The 19,421-nt window shown below is 42.7% G+C and overlaps 1 protein-coding gene across 2 annotated transcripts in view; it reads right to left on the bottom strand.

Annotated features, from left to right (window-relative positions):
- The window catches only part of SMAD3 (SMAD family member 3), a 159,562-nt gene that overhangs the window by 126,372 nt on the left and 13,769 nt on the right, over window positions 1–19,421 (bottom strand). The window contains exon 1 of one of the 2 annotated variants that reach the window (XM_043984071.1): window positions 8,615–8,694. The exons of the other annotated variant lie outside the window; for it this stretch is intronic. Within the exon in view, the coding sequence (XP_043840006.1) occupies window positions 8,615–8,691 (77 nt within the window). The 5' untranslated portion in view covers window positions 8,692–8,694. Of the gene's footprint in view, window positions 1–8,614; window positions 8,695–19,421 lie in introns of those variants that run through there. 2 annotated transcript variants of the gene reach the window in all.

Raw genomic sequence — 19,421 nt, 5'->3', positions numbered from 1 at the left:
ATAGAACTTTAAAGTTTGAAAAGTGCTTTCAACTCTTATCTTGCTTTATCCTCACAACAACCCTGGGAGGTGAGTGCCGTTATTATATCCCAATTTTGCATCTGAGGAATTTGAGGCAGAGATTAAGTGGCGACTCACCCAGGATCACACAGCTAGTGAGCATCTGAGGCCAAATTTGAACTCGGGTCTTCCTGACTCCAGGTCCTGTCCCACCTAGCTACTCTAGAAGCTAGGATTTGAATGGTTGGGTGGAGTTTGTGATTTCTATATTTAAATTGGCTACCTAGGTGGTACAATTGATAGGGCCAACTGGCCTGAAATCAGGAAGACCTGAGTTCAACTCTGACCTCAGACATTTACTAGCTGTGTGACTCTGGGCAAGTCACTTCACCCAATTTGCCTCAGTTTCCTCATCTGTCAAATGAGCTGGAGAAGGAAATGGCAAACTAAGAACTAGTGGGGTGGAGCCAAGATGGTGGAGGGCAGTCAGTGACCCCTCGGAGCTCTCCCCCAAATCCTTCCAAATCCCTTCCAATAATGCCATAAAACAATTCCTGGAGCAGCAGAACCCACAAAAGGATGGGGTGAGATCATTCTCCAGCCAAAGACAGCTTAGAAGGTCAACAGGAAAAAAAAAAAAAAAGGAAGGTCAACAGGAAAGGTCTGTTGTACCGAGGTGAGAGTGAAGCACATCCCTGAGTCTGTGAGTGAACCGAGCCAGAGCCCTGGAGCCTCTGAATCAGCTGCAACACCAGTTTCTTCTGGAACTAAGCTCAAGGTTTGGTGAGAGGGCTGAGCAGTTGGTCAGGGAGAGATTACAGGGGTATCTGCTGGTGCTGAAGCAGAAAATGGCAAACTACTTCAATATCTTTGCTAAGAAAACCCCCAAACGGGGTCATTTAAAGCTGGATGTGACTGAAACAAGATGAACAAATATTTAGATTGCCAACTTGTTTTCATTTCCCTACTACTTACACAGCATGTACTATAGAAGAAAAAGTGGTGCCCTTGGAGGCTAGAGGGATCTGAGTTAGAATCCTACCCCTAACACTTACTGTGTGTCTAGGGTAAAGTCTCTTAAATTTCTCTTATCCTAACTCTGTACAACTTAACCCCATAGGCTTGTTGTGAGGATCAAATGAGATAATGTATGTTTTGTGCTTTATAAACCAAAAAAGCAGAATATTTAAGTGATAGCTATCATTTGTTGTTGTTGTTCAGTGGTGCCTTTGTGACCCCATTTGGGTGTTTCCTGACAAAGACACTGCAGTGGTTTGCCATTTCCTTCTCCAGCTCATTTGACAGATGAGGAAACTGAGGCAAATAGGGTAAAGTGACTTGCCCAGGGTCACACAGCCAGTAAGAGTCTGAGGACTGGATTTGAACTCATGAAGATGAGTCTTCCTGATTCCAAACCCAGTGCTCTATCCACTGAGCCACCTAGCTGCACCAGTAACTACTTCCTATAAAAGTAAACTGTCAAAAACAAAAGTCTGAGGTTTCCAGCGAGATTATAGATTAACTGAATTTTTACTGTCCATAAAAAATCACTCCAGTCAGAAGTTAAGTCAATTTGGTATGAGATAGCCCTTCAACCATTGCCACTGTCATTCCCAGGGTCATTTTTTAGAGGCCGTGTACAGTATATAGGGGAAAGAGGACAGGACTGGGAAATTGGGAAACCTAGGTTCTTACTGCCCCCCGCCCCCACTGTCAAGAGGTAGCATGGAATAGTGAACAGGATGAAGGACAGTGACCTGGGTTCAAATCTTATTAGCCAGATGACCCTGGGCAATTTACGTCTCCACTCTGGAGTGACGGGGTTGAATTCAGTGACTTCTCCATTCCTTTCCAGCTGTAAATCCACGATCCTATGACAGCACTAATTAAATAGGTGGCCAAGGCTAAATCATTTTTCCTCTTCTTGGCCTCAATTGCCTCATCTGCAAAGTGCTAGTCTTGGGCCCTGTTTGCTCCTAACTCTAAATCAATACTCCTTTAAACTAAATAAACATGTGACTCTGGGTAAGCCATTCCTCCTCTGTGGGACTCAGTTTCCCCATCAGTAAAAAGAAGGGATTTGGCCTCACTGCTCTCTTAAGCCCCTTTCCTGTTCTGACATCCTATGATTCTGGTCATAAACATTTGTAGACAATGCACTCCAAGTGCCATCTTCATATTTATCATGAATTAGAATGGCCACCTTGAGTCAGAACCAAATTATAGCTTATGAACCATAGAAAAACCAATCCTTAAGTATGGATCGCTGCTAGGCCATATTGTGAACAAGCTGGCAATAGCTGCCCCTGTAAATCACAAATGCTTGTTGACCACCAGCGTCTTCCCCCACGTGCCTGTGCAAATCTGATCCAGACTTTCACGCCGGGGATCCAAAAGTGCCAGGCAAAGCCTGCTCTCACACCAGCAGAACAGAAGCCCTGGGAAAAAAGAAGTCACAGTGAGAAGGCATGCCTCTCGCATGGTGTCGGAACTGAGCCTGATCACCCGTCGTACCCCTGATCACGCTGCTTCAATTTCATTTCCCCATCCATAGTATCCTGCTGCTGCTGCTAAAGCATCTTCTCCCACCCTTCTTCAATCACCATCAATGTCTACTGACCCTCCTAGGACATCCATTCTACTTTTTTCTCTTGACGTTTCAAAAGTACAAGATGAATTTGTACTGTGGGCTTGCAGGCAAAGAAGACTATTACAATTAAAAGGGAATGTTTGCTTCTGCATCACCCCCTAGGAGTCTAGCAAGGAAAAAAAGATGGAGAGTTTGATTGCAAGGCTAAGAAGGATGGGACACACTTCCTTTTCAAGAAGTCTGTCTCATCACTCTAGGGATCTCTATCCCCACTTTTCCTTCTCCATTATTGGGGAAAGTTGTTACAGAATGCTCATTTTGCAAGAGAAAGCTGACTTTCCTTTTCAAACACTCAAGCTTACTTACTTTTCATAGAAAGCTTTGTTTATTTGAGGCCTTCTGGGAGACTCTTTAGAACAGGTTAAATGCTGACTTCCTCCCCCCCCCCCCCTTCTGAATTCATTGGTGTCTTCCTCCTTGGAAGGAGGCACCTGTGACAATGCTCTGTGCCTACCCCCAGGTGGCCTGCTCACTGTTAAAACTGACATTTCTCTCCTGCCTGTTTGCTTTCAAATGCTCTGGTCCCAAGCTGCAACAAGATGCCGCTTCCCTTATTATCCTGAGAACAGCTGCTGGAGTTAAATGAGAGGATTCTGAAATAGCCTTCCTAGCATGACTGAAATAAAAGTGGTGCGAAAAAAGAAAAACACAGCCCATGTTTCCTTCACTCCCACCCCCACCACATGGGCTCTGGGAGAGAGCTTGCCTGCTCTTCTGGGTTTCCCCCGTGCCCCCGTGCTTTTGTCCCCCATTAATATCTCTCCTACCCTCTCTCTCCAAAACTGGTTCTCATTTTTCTACCTCTGGTGGATAAAACCTCAGGCATAGCCCATCAGAGAACTGGGGAGGGTTGTTTTTTTCCTTTTGTTTCTTTGGGAAATCAAGGCTGTTTGGGTTTGGATTTTCTTGTTATTTTGATGTTTTTTTGTTTTGCTGTTGTTCTTACTGGCATCTATGTTTGCCTGTGACTCTACGGCCTTCCAAAAGACTAAATAAGAAAATGACCAAAAGCACAGTGACATTTTTCACCAGGTTATCTGCCAGTTGGGGTCAGTTTTCACATGCCAGCACTGGCCTACACTGAGCACTTTTCAACCCCCAAATACTCAGGAATGGTTATCCCTGGATTTAGAACTCCTATGACCCAGGCCTGGCATATGGTGACTTTCATTCTAGAACAGAGAGGCCTAAAAATAGGAGAAGCAGGAACCAAGAAAACAACCCACTCTGGAGTGCCCCCCCAACCCCAACCCCACAAAAAATACCACAACCAAAGCAACCATCCCTTCTTGCTTTAAAGGTTGAAGGCCTACCAAGCCAACCATCCCTAACGTACAGTCAAGTAAAGTAGTCCACTTTTCTAGAAGGACAGTTCATATGCATTGAGCCCGGGAGCTATCCCACTCCAGGGCTCACAACCCAGCCGCCCCTGGCAAACACTGAGGACACAGATGCAAACCACAACTTCCAAAGGTTTTGGCTTATTTCTCCTGTTCCAGGCAGAGCTGGCAGAAGGGAGCAGCAAAATTATTTCAAAGCACAAAGATCATAAACACAAAATTAAAAAGTAAAGTTAAAAAAAAAGGGAGGGAATGTTTACTGGAAACTTAGGTGCTAGTGCCCAGAAATTTGGGGTCTTAAAAAAGGGGGGGGCAGCTAGGTGGTGCAGTGGAGAAAGCACCAGCCCTGGATTCAGGAGGACCTGAGTTCAAATTTGACCTTAGACACTTGACACTAATTAGCTGTGTAATCCTTGGCAATCACTTAACCCTCATTGCCCTGCCCCCCCCAAAATGTATATGTCTGTAGATAAAGCATTTCCCCACCTCCTACCTTAACTTTATGCCTGCCACTCTTACTTAACGGTGTCCTTATCTAGTACTTATTATAATCATCTCCTGATCAGAAATCATCTGGAAAAATTACACACACACACACACACACACACACACATTTATTTAGAGCTAGAAGGGAAAGGTTAGCTAGTACAATACATCACTTTACATCTGAGAAAATGCAGGCCTGGCATTAAGTAATAGGTTAAGCGATTATTAAACAGATAATAAGTAGCAGACCTGGGATTTGAATCCAGTTCCTCTGACCTCAGAGTCAATATTCTTTCCACTGCAGTACTAAGAGCTTTACCCACAATGTGAGTGAAACCTTGGAAGCTATTATGAGGCAATGGTTAACAGACTAATGCTACCAGTCCACCCCAGTGGCAACCAGAGACCTCCAGTTACCAAACATGCATGTGTATATATACATGTACATATACATGATGTTCAGACACATATCTGAACACTGGAGGATAACATAGCACTTTTGGTCTAGGAAGTGAAGACCATCCAAGTGAAATTAGGAGGGAAATTAAGGTGGGTAGATGGTAGTCATCAAAGCAGGGATCTGGCAAAGACAGAAAAGGTGGGGAGGGGATAAGCCACAGGAAAATTTACTCCCCAAAGCAGAAAGCAAAGGTCTTGACACGGGGCCCAGGCACAAAGCCCCACCCTGCCAGTGGGAGCACTGCTGAGGAGCACTGCTGAAGCTGGCTGTACCAGGATAACTGGTTACTGTTGGGAAATGGGGGTCGGGGAATGGCTTGCTTGTTTACCAGGAGCACATCTCAGAACAAAGAAACCACACAGAATTGAAGAAGGTGCAAGCTACAATTTGCATTAGTTGGCATAACCCTCCCTCTCCCCACCCAACTTCACTGACTCTTTGCTTTAGGCACACCTGTTCAAAGTCCTCTTGGGACACTCACCTCATTCCTCCAGGTTCTTCTCCGAAGTTCTATCAGATAATCTCTGAAATGAATGTTGGCATTTTGCCCATTACCATCATTCACATGACTACTGCCTGCCTCCCTAACTAGAGGGTAGGCTTCTTGAAGACAATCTCTCTCCTCCCATTTATTCAGCTTAAATGATCACTTCCTCTCTGGAGTCCTCCGATATCAACTGGGGCCACAGGTTGGCTCCCTCTGTAGGTCCATAAGGTTTAGAGGGGGAAGAGATCTTAGAGGTCATCTAGTCTAAACTGCTCTTCTGACAGGTGAAGAAATGAAGTCTATAGTTTACATGGATACTCTCCCTGGCAGCTACTCCAATGAAATATTCATCCTTGATTCCCCCTCCCTGGATGAATGGCCTAGATAGGATGCAAATACTGAACTGTCCTTTCACATCTTGATAATATTCTTTATTCTGCCCTCAATATGTATGTATGTGCCCTTATGGTGCCCAGCAGTATAAATTATAATCAATCATGAAAAGGATTCTGGTATTGATGTTGCCGAGAGGCATAGTGTAGTCTGGCAAAATGGATAAGGCATTCATGGAAACATGACTCCTTCCCTACCTACCCCTCATTGCTGTACACACACCCTCATCTCCTCCCTCCCAAGATATAACCCAGCTTTCAACACAGTTTCATTGAACCTGAATTCAAGGTGATGAAGTATTTAATGAGTGTCTACTCCCATTCCCTCTAAGCCCCACTTCACCACAACACTTGGGAATCCTTGAGCTTCCTTAGATGGGGAAAACCAAACAAAGACAACTCCATAGCCCCACAAGTATAAGAAAACCACTGATTTAGAGACAGGACAAAATTGGGGCTCCAAACCTCATTGGTACCATTCACCCACAGTAGTGCTTACTGAATAAACACACTTCGAGAACCAAAAGCTTTCCCTGTCCTTCCCCTCTACCACCACCACCACCCTTTTCTCCTCTGAAAACCACTATCACTTTCCATACAGAACAGATGCTTTAACGCCCAGCCCACAATCTTACATAAGCACATACAGCAATGAAACCAGCTAAATGAAAATTGTTACGGGAAGAGGAGGCAGGAGCCGTGGCACCTAACACATGGAGTGAAACCAACCCCAAAACACCCTTTCTTTTCACTCCTTACTGTAGGGTTCCAATTTCTACTTCCAGTAGGTAAGTTAAGTCATTCTGAAACTACCTAAATGGCTGTTCATCCATTTTTTAAAATGTTTACTGCACCTGTAGAACTCACTGTATGAAAATAATTTTAAAAGAAGCAACTCTTGGGGGCAATTAGGTGGTACAGTGGATAGAGCACCAGCCCTGGAGTCATTAGGACCTGAGTTCAAATCCAGCCTCAGAAACTTGACACTTACTAGGTATGTGACCCTGGACAAGTCACTTAACCCCAATTGCCTCACCAAAACAAAAAGAAGCAGCTCTCAATAATTCATATCTACATTTATTAAACACCCACCACAAGCAAGGCACTATGCTTATTGACAGAGTTATAAAGATTGAAAGAACACATGTCCCTTCCCCCAAGTAATTTACAATCCACCAATTTACAACATACCAATACTAGGTATTTTTTTAATTTTGAAAATTCTGGTCCAAAATTTCCTATACATTCTAGATCCTCACAACTGCCAGTACTTTTTCACCTCCAAATTGCTGTGTATTTATTTTGTATATAATATATATTTTGTATATACATGCATATAATTTTCCCCTGAGAGGAAGCTTCTTGAGGGAAGGATGATTTTGTTTGTTTTTGTGTCACCAAAGCCTAATATACAGTGGGCGCTTAATAAATGCTTGTTCCTTGATTGTATGGTACTCTCCTTGAGGAATCTTTCCCTGCCAATTTATTGTCTTAAATTTAAGATTAGCAATATAGATTAGCAATTTATAATTTTAAAGACTTGCTTGGGCAGTTCTTTTTGTGGTGGCTAAGAATTGGAAATCAAAGGAATGCCCATCCATTAGGAAATGGCTAAACAAGCTGTGGTATATGATGGTGATGGAATATCACTGTGCTATAAGAAATGACAAGCAAGAAAATTTCAGAAAGGCCTGGAAAGACTTGTGTGAACTGATGCACAGTGAAGTGAGCAGAACCAAGAAAACATTGTGCACAGAGACAGCAATATTATTTGATGAAGAACTGTGAATGACTTGACTATTCTCAACAATACAATGATCCAAGATCAATCCCAAAGGACCATTGAAACATACTATCCACCTCCAAAGAAAGAACTGATATTGATGGAACAGACTGAAGCATGCTATTTTTCACTTCCTTTCATGTTTTTTCTTTTATTCAATTCTTCTTGTACAAAGTGACTAATATGGTAATACTTGCCACCTCAGGAAGGGTGAAGGAAGGGAGGGAGGGATGAAAAGTGGAACCCAAAAGTATAAATAAAAATGTTTATTACTTTAAAAAAAGACTTTCTTAGGGACCCAGAGAGTTTAAGTGAATTGTCTGATTTCACATAGCCAGCATGTCTCAGAGCTAAGATTTGAAATAATTCAATGAAAGCCTGGTCAAGGATAGAGAGCAGCAGTTAGCCAAGGCTTAGATCTCAAATGCAAATCTGACTCAATCAATTGGGTCAGATAATTTGTTCTTCAATGACTCAGTTTTCTCAATAAGGTTCATGAAAGAGAGAGACAACAAAACACACACACATGAGTAGCCAAAAGGTAAAGCAGAAAGATTCTTGGATCAAAAGCCCTTTGTAAGCATTGTTATTTCATCACTATCTTAGCAGAAACCACTTCCCACATTAGCCCCAACAAACAGCAACTACTTAGCCCACAAGAGAGCTAGAAATACGACCATACTTCCCTTTTGTAAGCAGGATGGTAAATATCTGACAGGCAATGGTAAATATCGGAGACCACTAGTAGAAGAATTTAGGACACATTCCACTAGCTACAAGAATCACGGGTGCCACTGGGCAGCTGGTGAGCCTCCCTTATCTTCCTGCCCCCTCCTCCATGAGAGAGGAAATAATGAAGATACTGGAAGCTTTCAGAAGCCAGCAGCGGCTGCCATGCCAGCCTCTTACCTCATACCAGGGAGGAACAGAGCTTTTTCACACCCTGACTCACCTGGCCAAAATCCTAGAAATTCAAGAAAAGGTTTTCAAAGAAAGCAGGTTCTTTCTTCAGTTACCTGTCTCTCAAAAGGTCATTCAATCTCTTCATCAATGGGAAGAAGGGAAGCCAGACAGAGCAAAAGTATGCTTTCATTAAAGTCAGCTTCTCCCCAAAGAGAGGGTGGAGTTGGAGGAGCAAGTGATGCATGGATCACAACTGCTTCAGTCGAATAGTAAAAGTACCTCAAATAACTTGGAAAAAATCCTTTTATGAGCCTTGAGATGAATGCCAAGTGCCTTAGCCACCCCAGTTCCTCCTGTATTAATTAAGAGCTAAATGAAAGCATTAGACCACAGGCACAATGAGTTTCTCTGGATCCGTGCTAGTAGACAAGGTGGAGAGGTTCATAACCAGAGCATCATGACATAAGTGCTTTCTATCTACATAAGGTACTAGAAGAAGACAGATGAACAATGTATGGACTAGCTAAACATTTTTTTAACACCAGACATTTCTGGAATTCTCATTTTTCCCTCCAAAAGGCATGACTTTCTGAGAAAATCCACCCCAAATTCAAAGCATCCAGGAAATGCAAAAAATACTCAACAGAAATTTTAAATGCAAGCAATTTCAAAGCTACAATACTGCAAGAACTCCTTGAGAGGAAGGACACCCTTAAACTAAGCACTTAAGCTTTCCTCCCCCCACTTCAACAACTCAAGTGAGTTTCATCATCACTTTGCAAACAGGAAAGTGAGAATGTGAAAGAGGAGAGGTGAGGGGGTGGGGGGTGGGAGGACTGAAATGACTGGTCTAGGGTCACAAAACATGTTACTGGCAATTCATAGGAACCAGGTGTCCTTTTAGCCCCCCTAGACTCTCCTTCACCTTCACTCACACTCTTTCCCAGAATGCTTCTTCAAGATCTGTCCCATAGCACAGAAAAACTCAAAATCCCATCCCTTAAACACACATGGGTTTAAATACCTAGGACTAGAATCTTCAGCCAATGGTATGGTTATGAACAAGAAAGCTGCTTTCTTCAATGTTGCCTTTTAATAGGAATGAAGTGAAGATTTCCACTCACTTCCAGGTCCCTTTGAGTTAGACATGAGGATCCAGGCCAGGCTAGAGTAAAGAGGCTATGGTTTTATTCTATATCCACAATTCTGCATGCAATCTTTTTTTTTTTTTTTTGGTGGGGCAATGAGAGTTAAGTGACTTGCCCAGGGTCACACAGCTAATAAGTGTTAAGTGTCTGAGGTCAGATTTGAACTCGGGTCCTTCTGAATCCAGGGCTAGTGCTTTATCCACTACGCCATCTAGCTGTCCCATCTGCAAGCAATCTTACGCTGTCTCATGTGCCAGTCATGAGATCATAGAATGTTATAGGTGGAATGGGTCTCAGAGATCATCCAGTCCACTCCATTCATAGGAGATAGCCTGGTACAATGGAAAGAGCACTAACTCTGGAGTCAGGGGAAATACGTTCAGATCCTGATTGATGCTTACTACCTGAGTGACCTTGGTGAAACTAACTTCATTGGTCTTTGGTTTCCTCGTCTGTAAAATTAGGGAGTTAGACTAGATGGGCCATGAGGTCCCAGCCAGCCCTAGATATATTATCCTTTGTTACATGCTAGCTGGAATGAAAAAAAGAGGAAAGGAACTCATTATGTTATTGTAGTCATCTAGATGTGAAGTGATGGGGTGGGTATAGACAGTACTAGAGACTGAGAAGAAAGAGGACCAACAAAGGAATAGGAAGCAACATATCCACATTTCCCCAGTAGCCTACTATGAAGGCCAGGGTATAATTAAATTGTAAGCTCCACAAGGGAGTGACTTCACTTAGAATCCATATCTTTCCCCCAGCTCACTATAGTAGGTACCTGGTAAATGCTTATCGAATTGACCTTAAAGAAGTGTCCTGTTCTTTTGTTGTTCTGTTATTTCAGTCATGCCCAACTCTTTATGACCCCATTCAGGGTTTTCTTGCCAAAGATATTGGAGTGGTTTGCCATTTACAGATGAGGAACTGAGGCAGACAGGGTTAAGTGACTTACCCAGAGTCACACAGCTAGTAAGTATCTGAGGCCAGATTTGAACTCAGGAAGATGAATCTTCCTGACACAGTATGCACTGTGCCATCTAGCTGCCTAGTGACCTGTTCAGATAATGCCTAAATAAGTACATCCTCACCCTCCACTTCACTCCCCCACGCACATGCATACCCCCACATACCTTCTTTCTATCTATAGAAAAGGAGGAAATGCCTCCTGTTCTATTTATACAGTGAGGCAAGACCAACAAAAGGTGGCAGTTTGAACACCGCAGTACAAGCTAAAATTCTCCAAGGGATGGCCAACTTCAGTCTCAATTTATATTCTACTTTTCTTCTAACTGCAGTCTTTCCTTTTAGTCCCTGTAGGCTCCTGTGGGAATTCAAAATGGTCCACGGTAGCTATGTGGTTGTACAGTACATTAGTGGTACTAAAAGGACATCTCTTTAAAAAGCCATACGTGTAGAGAGAAATAGGTATACAATGAAAAATAACACTCATTAGCGGCTGCACACAATTTTTCTTTTTGAGGAAGGGGGAGGACAATAGTGACTCTATCTAGGCCTAGAACCCCAGAAAGAATTTCAGGGCTTCTATTCTAACCCCCTCGTTTTATAATGAATAAACTGAAGAGGGTAAGTGACTTGCTTAAGGTTACACAGAGGAAGGAAGCAAAAGGACTTGGGATTCAAACCCTGGCTCCTTCCAGGATTCCAAAACACCTTGAGAAAAGCAATTTTTTCAGGACTTCCAATAAAACCTTGTTTTGAAGGGGCAGTGGGGCAAGATGAAGAAGTCAAAGATGGGAAGGGTAAAAAAAAAGAGTGAAAAAGGCAAGGTCCTACTGATTTTTGTGAATTCAACTGGAGTAAGAGGAGTTATTTGGGGTCACATGCAGGTTCTTTAATTACAGGGTAGAAGTTATCCACAACCCCACTGGCGTGTTCCACTCACTTACCACAATCATAACAAAGGTCAATGCATATGTTGTAAGGGAGTTGGGGGTGGGAAAGAGGATGACAAGAAATTGGGGAAAGTGGTTTAGCAACAGTCTAAGAGGGTTAAAGAGCAGGTTAATTGCTTTTGTTTTTCTTCCTTCCTCTGCTCTTTCCAAAATTCTTTGCAGGGCAGGAATCCAATAAATTCTCACTACTTACTCTGCCAAAAAACCATTTAGGGGGGCTACAGCTTAGATAAAAATAGTGTTTTCTAAAAAAATTAAAATAGATCAACTTAAACAGTTTGTGATTTTAAGATGAAGGGAGTCAGTGCCAATAATTAATTCAACTCAGCATTTATTAAGCACCTATTGTGTACCAGAGCACTATGCTAGTCACTGGAGTGAGAGACAAAGTTCAGATAAAGATACAGTTTCTGCCCTCACGTTTATTTCCATTTGATGGGGGGGGGGGGAAGTACCCTTCCTAATGACCTGTGACTCCCCTGAGAACTCTACACTCCAGTCGAACCTGTTATTTACCTGCTATTTCCCCATGCATACATAACCTGCATCCCCAGCCTCTGTGTTTTTGAAGCTGGCCCCCATGCCTGAAATGCTCTCTCTCCTCACCTCTACAACTGCCAGGAAACCAAATTTCCCTTCAAGGCCCAGCTCAAGGACAATTCTTCCACAGGCCTCGGCTGACTCTTCCATATTTAGAGGCACCATGACTCCCCAGTCCAAATAACCGTGCATTTATTTTGCATATATCCTTGGGGCACTTATCTGTAAATATGCTATAGCCCTCGGTAAAATGTAAGTTTCTTAAGGATGGCTATTGGGACACACATTTATAGCTTGAGCATCTAGTAGTAGGCCCAGGGCATGTTGTTTTTCAGTTGTGTCTGACTCTTAGAGACCCCATTTGGGGTTTTCTTAGCAAAGATACTGGAGTGGTTTGCCATTTCCTTCTCTAGCTCATTTTACAGATAAAGAAACTGAGGCAAACAGGGTAAAGTGACTTGCCCAGGGTCACACAGCTAGTAAGTGTCTGAGGCCAGATTTTAACTTAGATCTTACTGACTCCAGGCCTCGCACTCGATCCACTGAGCCACCTAGCTGTCTGACCCAACGCATAACAGGCCTGAATAAATGCTTGCTAGTATACTGATACATAGATTTGATAACTATAATAACTCACATTTATGTATCACTTGAAGGTGAATGTTACATGGCTGATATATTAGAAGAATACTAAATAAAGTACTATGTGAGATCTGAGAAATAAAAGATTGTTACCAAGGAAATGAAGGAAGGCTTCAAGAAAAAAAACAGTGGAAGACGGGGCCAGCGAACTGGCCAATGAGGTCCCAGTACTTAAAGCACATTTGTTTTTTTGTTTTTGTTTTTGTTTTGTTTTCTTTGCAGGGCAATTGCGGTTAAGTGACTTGCCCAGGGTCACACAGCCAGTAAGTGTTAAGTGTCTGAGGTCATATTTGAACTCAGGTCCTCCTGAATCCAGGGCTGGTGCTCTATCCACTGCGCCACCTAGCTGCCCTTCCTTAAAGCACATTTGGATTTGTCCTTCCTAGTAGGTTATACAGAGAATGTACAGACACTCCTTGCCTGGTTCCAATCCAATATGTGGAACTTTGAAAGTCTATTTCCAACCATGAGGAACTGAGGGGCTAATATTGTATGATAAATGTCTTCCCATTGGCTGTAGGGCTAGAACTAATGATTCAGGAGGTACTGACCCAAGCGGAGTTCACAAACAAAAAAGAATAGCCTGAAGATTTTTCAGTCTCTTTTCCTTCCTGGTAGAACTGCTTTGAGCCACTGGGTAGAGGGTAAGGGTGGCTGTTCTATCCCCACCCGGCTACCATATGCCCATGAGCACTTGGCACTTCTGTTTTTCTTGTATTTAGTCTTTCCTGACCTTAGCTGAATGAGTATCCTGAGATTAAATTGTCGAAATGGTGACCTTGTGAGTTTGGGAAATCCTAAGGTTCCATCGGAGACAACGGAAATCCCACCAGTGACCAGAGACAGTATCAGAGTCCAACACAGTGTTATTAGTGGACAGAGAAGCACTGGGCGAGTGATGGGGAATGTCGGTAACCTGAAGATGGTGACAGCTCCAGAGAGTGAAAACCTTAGAGAGAAAAGGGTGGTTAGGCCAGGGACCCTAGAAAGGCACTGACCCTCAGGACTCAGAAGAAAGCTATATTTAAGGGGAACTTTAAGAAGAAGAGACATTGGGAAAAAGCAACTGCCTGGACCAAAAATTGAGAGGTACTTTTTAGCTACATGTGTTCTCTATATTTGGACCACACTACCACTTTACTCTGAAGATGAGCCCACTGTACCCAGGGACCTTGTGTGTTTAAGGGGAGAAGGAGCCCTTAGTCTGGAGGTGAGGTGGGGATGAGGAGGTGTTTCTATAACAAATGTCATTATCTGCTTATTAAATACCCTTTTTGAAAGGTGAAGAAGTCTAACTGATAATCAATGAGTAGGAACTCACAAGCAACTGTACTAGAACCCCTTAGAATTCTGAGGGGAAATAAATCATTGCCTTCTGGCTACTTGACCTTCCAATGGGAGGAGTTGGGGAAGTGCCCCCACCCACCAGAGACCACTACCATAGCATCTGAGTTGGGCACAGAGAAATGGGTAGAAAATCAATAGGCAAGGGGGCAGCTAGGGGGCGCAGTGGATAAAGCACTGGCCCTGGATTCAAGAGGACCTGAGTTCAAATCCTGCCTCAGATACCTGACACTTACTAGCTGTGTGACCCTGGGCAAGTCACTTAACCCTCATTGCCCCATCCAAAAAAAAAAGTTTAGGAAAAAAAAAGAAGAAAATCAATAGGCAAAAGAGGCAGGCTGAACAGGGAAGGAAGGTTATTCCAGGCATAAAGCAAAGTCAAAACAAAAACACAAATGGGGGAGGGGAAGAGAGCAGATCACATGGTGTGAAAGCAAAGTGCTTTGACAAGAGAGCATGACAACTCACTGACCTTTATTTGTCAGGGAGCAGGTAATGATCACTATGCAGAAATGCCTTCCCTTCTTTGCAGAGATAGGGCATTATGGGTGCAGAATATTGTATTGTAACACTCATCTGATGTGTTGGTTAGTGACTTTTTTCTTCTGTTTCTTCTTTTTTTTTTTAATTTTATTTTTTTGTGGGGCAATAGGGGTTAAGTGACTTGCCCAGGGTCACACAGCCAGTAAGTGTCAAGTGTCTGAGGCCGGATTTGAACTCAGGAACTCCTGAATCCAGGACCAGTGCTTTATCCACTGCACCACCTAGCTGCCCCCTATTCTTCTGTTTCTTCTTAATGTTTTGTTACAAGGGATTGCTCCCTGAGAAGGGTGAAGAGGGTGATATATTAGGAAATGAGGATGATATAAAAACAAAAGCTATCAATACAGATTTTTTTTAAAAAGACTTTTTAAAAATCTTATTTTTGCAGAGCAGTGATATGACCAGATATAAGAATCATACCTGTTCCATCTGTTAAATACTTAATATGGTCTTCTTTTTTACAGAGATTGAATGAATTTGGATGAGTGGGAATTCCACAGTAAGGGTAGACCCTTGAGACTCCCAAGCCATTAGAGGAAGAATAGGAGACAAGCAGTCAGAATCAGGTCTCAGATCTCTGAGTTCTAGTTCCAGTTTTGACACTTACTATCTATGTCTACATGTCAAATGTCAAATACACCTCTATATGTCAAATCACTTAAATCAGTGTTTCCATTTCTTCATATGCAAAACTTCCTAAATCCCTAACAATTGGGACTATTCAAAAATGGAATGGGGTAGTAGGATTGGACGGGGTGAGGCAATGAATTCTCTAGTACTAGAGGCCAGGTGACCACAGGGACATTGAGGAGTTTCAGGAATTGGGTAAGGGCTGGATTAGATGGCCTTAGAATTACCTTCCAACATTTTATATAAATAGTTTCATAATAACCTGACATTACCTACTTCACTCACAGGTATATTTTGAGGATGAAATGAAGTAACATAAATAAAAAGAACTTTGAAAAAGTAAAAAAGCACAATACAACTAAAGTTAAGTTAAATTACACAAAAATTCAATTAAAGTTAACTAAAGTTAAATTACATTACACTAAAGTAGTGTCAAGTGATTTGCTTTATACCTGGCTGCATCCAGGGGACCAGTAGTCAACTGAAATTTATTAAGCACCTACTATGTGCCAGCCACTATGCCAATTAAGCATGGAACAGCTATCCATTGTGCCACCTAGCTGCCCCTCTGATGTACTCTTATCAAGAACCTTAGTGATTAACCCAGGCATTCCTACTAATTATTATATACTCTCTATATGTAGAATGAGTTTTCTCAACTGATGGTAAACAAAACCAGATTTCAACCAAGTTCAGAGAGTCGAAGGCAGGGTTCTTATCCTGAGCTCCATAAAGGCAGTCTCTGGACAGTTTTCATGGGACCTGTAACTTTGGATAGGAGACAAAATGACATCTTTATTTTCACTAACTTCTCATTGAAATTTCCTCCAATTATTTTAAAACATGACTCTGAGGAGTCTGTAGGTTCACCAGACTCCAAAAGGAGTCCAGAATACAACAAAAGTTACCAACAGGGTCTGTGTTCACTCCCAGACCTGGGATCTCATTAGGGAGGGAGTTCCTCAGAAAACCTCCTCTACTAAGGCAGACTGGGAATTATTCTGAAATTTAGTCTGAAAGAGGGGGCAGCTAGGTGGCGCAGTGGATAAAGCACAGGCCCTGGATTCAGGAGGACCTGAGCCCAAATCCGGCCTCAGACACTTGACACTTACTAGCTGTGTGACCCTGGGCAAGTCACTTAACCCCAATTGCCTCACCAAAAAAAACCCAAAACAAAACAAAAAAAATTTAGTCTGAGAGAATTGTGGAGGGAACTGAGAGATTAAGTGAATTTCCCAGGGCCATCCAGGCAGTCTCTAAATCTATGTCATCCCTGGGATTTGAACCCAGACTAGACTACTACCCATTAGAATATGTCGCCTCTCAGTGTATTTGTGACTATGAACTAGATATTTCAGCAACAGTACAAACTGCTATTAAGGGGGAGACTTAGAGGCTTTAATCTAACAATGAGCCAGCAGCATTGACTAAAATTCACTGGATAATTGTCCAATTCTCTCCTTTGTTTACTGGTAGTTTCATCTCTTATTGTCATCTCCTAGTAATAAACCAGCCAGTGTATTTGTTGGTGATTTGCCCAGGGTCAAACAGCTATTAAGTGTCAGAGAGCAGATCTGAACTCATGAAGATGAATCTTCCTGATTCCAAGCCCAGTACTCTACCCACTGAGCTACCTAGATGCCCTCAAAAACCATTAAGGCCCAAATTTGGATCTAGTGATCCAAAGACTAAAACCAACCAGGGTTGTGGTCAGCATGAAACAGGATATTTGTCAATCGTTTAGCACAGGATCTAACACATAATAGATGCTACCTAACAAATGTTAGTTATTATTGTTGTTGTTATTAAGTTATGGTTGAAATGAACTCATCTCTCCAGAAGATCTGGAAGACCCGTTACACAAACCTAACCAGTTCACATACACACACTCTCTCTCCCGTGTGGCCTCCAGCCACAACAATATCCAAGAGGTTGGGATCAAAGCTGATCATTCCCAGTCCCACAATGCAAAGCTACATCCTGGAAAATAAGGGATCTCCAAAAACCTCAGAGAACATGCCTTTCTGCTCTTAAAACGTGAAGGCATGGGCAGCAACAGCAACATAAAAACATGAGTCATGGCATATCTCCTTCTGAATCCCTAACAGCACCCCCTTCCCCCTACCCTTGGTGGCACTGATTCATGAAAGTTTGTTTTCAATACACTTATTTTTAGTCACCTGAACAATTAAAGAAAGGATGGGTGGAGGTGGGGGGGAGGTGGAGGGGAGGGCAGTATTGTTTCCCTTTCAATATTTTGGTTGGACCCCTTTTTGGCAAGTCAACACTTTACTCCTATTAACTCTACAAACATGCATTTAGAGCCTACAGTGTTCTGGTCCACGAGGACCAACAGGAACACCTTCACACCAACATGCCCATCAGCCCAATTTCAGACCCCTAGGAACCAACTCTTTCCCCACCCCCTAACCAACTCTTGAAATTTGGGGCTTTGCTTCCCTAAAGTATGCTGGGTTTTGTTTTGGTTTGGTTTTTTTAATTGAGGTTTTTGAATACAGATAAATGGCAACAGCCTAGGGGAAGGGGGAGGGCAAGGGAAGACCCCGGAGTGGGCAAGGTAGGGGTACTGTCTTTTTCAAATTAAAGGGCTAAGTGATATCCAGCTGTTTTCACTCCATACCACACCTCTCCAGAAGAACCAGTTTTTGAGTCGCATATTCATGGGGAATATGCGTAAAAGTAAAAGGGAAGGGGAAAAAAAGCCTACTGCAGGGAAGGTTCAAATCAAAAGGAAAAACCTGATTTCCATCATAAGCCCCTGCTTTCAGCCACTTGTAAGGACTCAAAAAGTCCTGCCTGGCTCAATTATTCTCTTTGGTCTCAGCCCAAAGGTGATTTTTAAGGGAAAAAATTTCAGTTCTGACAGACTAAAAACAAAAAACAACACACATCCAAAAAGCATTACTGTTGGTTTTTTTTTTTTTAAGTTTAGTAAAAAATGGTTATCCTGGGAACTACAAGTTGGCAGGGAAGTAACTCGTGATGTCACTGGCTCCTCGGCTGGTAGTGGAAGCCGAGCAGCGGGCCTGTAAGGCTGCAACAGGGCCAGAGGATCAGCTCTCTCACAAGCAATGGACTACAAAGCATTTGGGACAATAAGACTGGCAGATTTACCCAGCAAGTGTTGCAGGATACAGGAAAAGTTAAGACTTCTGGGGGAAATTTTACCTCTTACATTTCCTCACTGATGTTTAAACTTTGTAACCTTCAGGCTGCCTCACAAAAGGCCTGTGCTTACGCACGAAAATATAGCATTTCTTTATATAGATACATGAAAATAAATAAAGGAAGTGCTGTTGGTAAACTTTTTCACATGTGTGTTCTTTTTTCCAAATGTGTCCTCTATGATGTCTGTCTCACATTTAACCATGTGGGGTATTAGTGGGGTAGTAATTTAAGAAAACTGTCGGTTCTTTAAAGAGATGAAAACTGCAAGAAAAGGACAAAGCTCATTTTCCTGTAGCCCAAAAATCCTGTTCTGCTAGCAATCAGAGGGAGCTCAACATTCCATCATAAAGTAAAATCTAATTAAGACTAACTGGGGGGGGGGCAGCTAGGTGGCACAGTGGATAAAGCACCGGCCCTGGATTCAGGAGGACCTGAGTTCAGATTTGACCCCAGACACTTGACACTTACTAGCTGTGTGGCCCTCGGCAAGTCACTTAACCCTTACTGCCCTGCCAAAAAAGAAAAAAAAGAAAAAAAAGACTAATGGGGGGAGGGGGGGACAGGGAAAGAACAATCTGCATACTCTGATTTATAGTTCTGTCATTTGGGGTACACACACTAATTTGTTTTAGATTGTTAGTGTTTCTAAATGGAAATATCTGGGTGTGGTAGCCCTCATAATGCTTGTTCCTACAAAGAGACTGAGGTGGATCACTTGAGCTCAGGAGTTCTGGGCTTTGGTGGGCTAAAGTCGATGGTGTGGCTGCTCAAAGTCTAGCACTCATACAGTGAGCCCCCTGGGATCTAGCACCCACCAGGCTGTGTGAGGAGGATTAAGTCAGTCCAGGTCACAAACAAAGAAGGTCAAAGCTTCCATGCTCATCAGCAATGGGAATCAGGCCCTAAATGGCTGAAATATCTTCCGCCTAGGTGAGAGAAGGAATTTCAATGTTGCTGTTGTTCTTTGT

Source organism: Dromiciops gliroides, chromosome 2 (assembly GCF_019393635.1).
Source record: "Dromiciops gliroides isolate mDroGli1 chromosome 2, mDroGli1.pri, whole genome shotgun sequence".
Classification (NCBI taxonomy): domain Eukaryota; kingdom Metazoa; phylum Chordata; class Mammalia; order Microbiotheria; family Microbiotheriidae; genus Dromiciops; species Dromiciops gliroides.
This window is presented reverse-complemented; position numbering and strand designations above follow the sequence as displayed.